Below are 5,441 nucleotides of genomic sequence, written 5' to 3'. Positions count from 1 at the left end.
AGCCTGCATTTCTGCTGAAACTCAGCATGGAAATACCTGCTGCTAAGACCTGAACTGGCATGTTTGAGATGTAATCCTCCATAAAAACGTACAGAATACCTATCTCAAATACATCCTTTCATACTGTGCAGACTTAATCTTCCCCAGTGCCTCAGAAAGATAAATAAATGAGTCAAGAACTACTAAGGACATTTTTAGATGCAAACTCTTGAGACAGAATGTGGAAACTGCAAATTCTGACTAGATCTTGACTTCCTGCTGCTTAGGTAAACCTCTTTCAGAGCTCCATTTTTGCAGAGTAAGCTCTAGGCCTAAGGAACACTTATTAATCCAAGTAGTTATTCGTTTAGAAAGTTACCTGTTAAGCTCAGTACAATTACCAGCCTCCCTTAATTAGTCACAGGATGCAGTTGTTGCAGCTAGCACGAAAGAACTTGAAAGTAATATGATAGTCCTTTCACAGCACCTGAAGTGTTGCTTTGAGCCAAAGTAACCCTCTGAATGTTCCCTACTTCCAAAAGCTTTGGCCATCAGAAGTGTCACAAGAGGTTGGCTGCTGAGCAGCGGGGTGAGTCGGAAGGTAGTTAATTTGATATAAGGCTTGTAGGAAGGACTAATTAAAATAGGTCTACCTTTGGTTTTAAAATGCTTTTTCCTTACTTTATCTGCTATGGGCTTTGTCCTAATGAAGGACTGACCAACCAGGTGTTCCAAACCTGCAGTAGGCCATGCTCACTGTTGGAACTGGTTCCCCCTACCAAAGTCTTGTAGCTTCTCACTTTTCTGGATCCTGTGATCTTAGGAGCTTTATTTTATGCTGTACCAGCCATGCAGAGAACACGCAGCTCTCAAACCATCCCACTGTATGTAAGTTTCTCTGCAGGGCGCAAGCCCACCGCTCACAGCCGAGGCCTGGTGAAAAACGTCCAGAGAGCAGCGAGGCTCAGCCACGCACCGAGCTGTGCCACTGGCCCTGCCAGTGCCCACCAGTGCCCACCTGCAGCCCCGGGGTGAGCCTGCTGAAGGACGGCTGTGGCTGCTGCAAGGCCTGCGCCAAGCAGGCTGGAGAAGTCTGCAATGAGGTGGACATCTGTGATCCCCACAAGGGTCTCTACTGCGACTACTCGCAGGATGAGCCTAGGTATGAAACAGGCGTGTGTGCATGTAAGTCGTTCTTTCACGTTCTATTCTGCAAATCCAGGAGGGTGGGAGCCCAGCTTGGTGGAGCCGTGCAGCTCTGTGCTGTGTGATTTATACAAATGCACACTGGTTGGGGAATCTGAGAACGGGGCAGGGACTGTATGCTTTCTGCCTACCAGCTCACTGTGCATAAGTTTGCTATTTGCTGATATGTTACAAGGCTAATTTAAAGCAGGACAGCTGTAGTTATCATTGAGGTCAAACAAAATTGTGCATGGGCTGGGAAGAATTTGAAGCTAAGAATGCAGGAAAGGATGATTGCATCAAGCACTTAGTGAGCAAGAACCCAGTGCTCCCACTGTGTTAGTAACTTCTGTTTACCATTTGCAGATCTGGTTGCTGTAGGGTGTGAGCTCAATGGCATTTACTATTTCAATGGGCAGACTTTCCAGCCTAACCCACTTTACAAGTGCCTGTGTATCAGTGGTGCAATCGGATGTACTCCTGTATTCGCACCAAAATTAGCATCAAGTCCCTGCTCCAGTGGCACGGGTAGGAAGAAGACTGGACAAAGGGTGTGTGGCCCCGGACAGAAGCACCTTCAATCAATCAACTACAGGCGGATGTCAGGTGTGCCCTGCTATGCTGGCAACAACTCTGTGCACGAGCCTTGCCCCCTTCAGTGTCCTTGCTGCAGCAGCCAGGATGACTGCATGCTGGCTACGCCTGTTCTCCATCATGGCCATTGCCAGGGTGTCTGCTCTGTCCCAATTACCCCTTTTACTCTCAAGTCACTGATTCTTTTCTCTAAACTCAGTGCATATGAGAAGCAAAAAGCCTTTTTTCTTCTGTTGATAGGGAATACCCACTGCTACCTTTTGCCCATCTTTCTGTAGAATTTCACCGCTTGTCAGATCTGCCTTATTAGGGCTGCTGATGGACAGCCATTTAGCAGCCCAGGAACTTTCCTGTTTTCTCTCCCTTTGTGGTGGTAGAGAATCTTGGTTTTCAAGACACAGATTAAAACATTGCAGGCTCCATTTTCAAATGGAAAGCAGGAAATTATAGACTGCCTTAGCAGCTTTCCTCAACTCACAAAACTTCACTCACTGTGAAGACAACCTTCCCTCCAATTTCTTCTCTATGCAGCGTGATCAAAACCACACAACATTTTATCCACACAGTTCTGCTATGGTCAGCTGATCCTCCCTTCAACCTTGTTCCTGTTCTGCTGCAGTACTCTCATTTACTTTAGGAAAGGACCACTGACAGAAGCAGCTTTCCCAGCCCTTCCCTATGTTTGGATCCTCCCCTCAGGCCTTCTGTTCTCTCCTTCCCTTTGCATGTGCATATTTACATTACAAAATACATCTTCATTTCAACTAATATGGATATCAGAAAGCCGAGCTGCTTATTTGGTGGCAACTTAAATTATGGGGAAATTACGGCCTGAATCATCAACATGGATCAATACAATAAAAAGGGATCACAAAGCTTACCAAAAAAGCTTATCAAAAAAATCCCCAAATACTGCAGGAGCACATGAGCCAATCTGCAGATAAGCAGACTGAAGATACAATCTGAAGTTCAGTTTGGACAATTTCTAAAACGTTAACAGCGGTTATACAAGTTTGCAAAAATGAAAAAGGAAGCACATCTTTGTTGCAAAATTGTAATACCTAGTGTCAGAGACCTTTTAGAGAAATCTATTTGATGCAGTGAGTAAAACCACACTCAGTAAGGCAACCAAGTTCAAATGTAGTGCATTTCTAGAGAGCGTTACTAATCCAACCAGAGAGGGACACACATTGACAACAATGGTAATCAAAACATCTGACCCACATTAAGTAGGTGCATGGGGAGCCAATGCCCAGAGACTCTTTGGGCCAATGAGATTATTTGGAAATAGTAGATAAAGTTAAAATGAGGAATGGTAAATGTGCAAAAAAAAAAACCAAAATAAGTGTTTATAATAAACTTCTTGCTCACCCTATCTTCCTCTGAAGAAATCGCCTTGAAATTTTGCTTCAAAATGAGGTCTTCCCCCTTCCCTTTTCCAGTACAGCAAAGCAAATTACCATGCAAATTTGTGCATCAACTGCATCAATGGCTCAATAGGCTAATATCTACATGGAGATACATATATATATATATATATATATATTTTTTTTTTTTTTTTAAAGTTTTTATTTATTTATTTATTTATTCCCTTGCTAGCATGGATAACAAATGCTAGACTTCTCTTCATTGCTCTTGATGTTTTCTGGATTTCCTTGTCCAACTTTGACCTAACTTAGATATTTAGGGATGTACAGAGGTTATACTTTGAAAATGTATGAAGTATAAGCAAACATTAAACTTCCCTTTATTTACTGCGGATCTGGGACAGGCTTTAAATCTGCTTATTGCAAAGAGATCTTAAAATTGATGTCTACTTTCCAGGTATCCTTGTAATTCTGCCAGTCATCTAACATGCAGATGTCATCTAAATGCAGATTCCAAAGACACCAAGAATTTCTACACAATTTTTTTTTGTTAAACAAAACCTGGTCTTCTCAGTGTCTAGCAGGAATTGGTACTAATGGTTACATCACTCTCCCATTTGAACTGTATTTAGCCTTAAATAATCAATGTTTCTTCTACTCTGGCCATTTTATAAAAATTCCACAGGTAACTCTTCACACACTATTTTCTTCATATTAAACAGAAGGGCCATACAGCACATGCAGTTTTATAGCCTTTGCTAGGATACGTGTGTCAATAAATTTTAAAGGCAGCTCAGTGCTAAGACGTCTAAATAACTTTTTAAGGCCTCATCTTTAGATTTACTTGCATGAGCAGAAGCCTAATGCTTATCCTTTTTATATTCAGTTAATCCTTTTGGGGTTATTCTGCTGCATAAGTAATATATTGCTGCTTTAGCTTACAGAAACTTACCACTAGTTTTAAAGAAGAAGTGCCTGGTGCAGGCAACTCCTTGGACACCGTGTTCCAGAACCTGTGGCATTGGTATATCCAGCAGAGTGACCAATGAAAACAGGGAGTGTGAAATGAAAAAAGAGAAGAGATTATGCTTCATCCAGCCTTGTCTGACCAATATCCTGAAGACAATAAAGGTATCTTCTCATAAATGAGGGCTGCTCCAAAATTAACACTTCCAATTTGATTATGTTGGCCCACAACATCAGAGAAAGATGTTGGTGGTATGGGAGTAGAAGTTGAACCTTCCCGTCAATATTCCATTACGCTTTGTTGCTGTATGACTGAAGGCAGCAGAGGGGCGGTCTGAAACAAAGGCATCTGATACATAAGTGCACATGAAGCAAAGGTGTGTGTCACTGAATTCCTCCATGGGGAGAAGTGGCACCCACTGACATTCATCAATGCTTGCTGAACACTTATGGAAACCAAACAGGGGAAGTGAGAGCAGTGAGGCATCAGCAGAGCGGGTGGTACGTTTCATCACTGGTAACTGTGGGCCACCTCCACAGGCTGCAGGTTTTTATGAGCGTGGCATGCAGGCTCTTCTTCATTACTGGTAAAAATGCATGGCTAATGGTGCTGACTATGCTGGAAAACACTGTTTTGTAGCTGAGAATTTCCTGTCATATAGTGTTATTTTACTCCTTGCATCTCTTGCAGTTTCCAAGGAAATAAATAGGAGGCATCACTGTCAGAGCAACCTATGTAAAATGACTTGGTAGTAGAAAACAAAAATGCCAGAAGTAATGGAAAAATGGATGTATTAGTAAATACTTTTAAGTCATAAAACAACACTTCTCCTTTTTCTACCTTTAGTTGCCAACTCTTAATAGTAAGCTACAGATGTATAATTTCGAAGTGCTGTCATGCTGCTTGGCCAACCAAAATATTTTTATTTGTTTACTGAAAGAAAAATAAGACAGCTTTTAGTAGGCGTAATTTTCAACATATTTCTATGTAAACATCACAAGTTTTTTTTCATGGTCTGTTTTCCATGTGTAAAAACATAAGCTTTTTTTGTTGTTGTTGTTTTACAGATTCCAAAAGGAAAAACGTGCCAACCAACATTCCAGTTCCCTAGAGCAGAGAAACTATTTTTCTCTGGATGTTCAACTACACAAAGCTACAAGTTAACTTTCTGTGGGGTATGTATGGACAAGAGGTGCTGCGTACCTAATAAGTCCAAAATGATCACTCTCCAGTTCGAGTGTCCCAATGAAGGCTTCTTCAAGTGGAAGATGATGTGGATAACATCTTGTGTATGCCAGAGGATTTGCAGTGATCCAGGAGATATGTTTTCTGAACTCAAAATTTTATGA

General features: G+C 41.7%; 1 protein-coding gene across 1 annotated transcript; it reads left to right on the top strand.

Moving 5' to 3' along the window:
• Positions 1-728: 728 nt before the first annotated feature.
• On the top strand, positions 729-5,441 carry CCN6 (cellular communication network factor 6; the record flags this gene model as incomplete). Its single annotated transcript, XM_079550354.1, has 4 exons — positions 729-1,164; positions 1,531-1,770; positions 4,063-4,256; positions 5,160-5,441. The coding sequence occupies 4 exons, from the start codon at positions 729-731 to the stop codon at positions 5,439-5,441; spliced, it is 1,152 nt and encodes a 383-aa protein (XP_079406480.1).

This window comes from Tetrao urogallus (assembly GCF_951394365.1).
Source record: "Tetrao urogallus genome assembly, chromosome: 2".
NCBI classification, from domain to species: domain Eukaryota; kingdom Metazoa; phylum Chordata; class Aves; order Galliformes; family Phasianidae; genus Tetrao; species Tetrao urogallus.
Note: the sequence above shows the minus strand (reverse complement) of the source record. Positions and strands in the feature narration are given on the sequence as shown.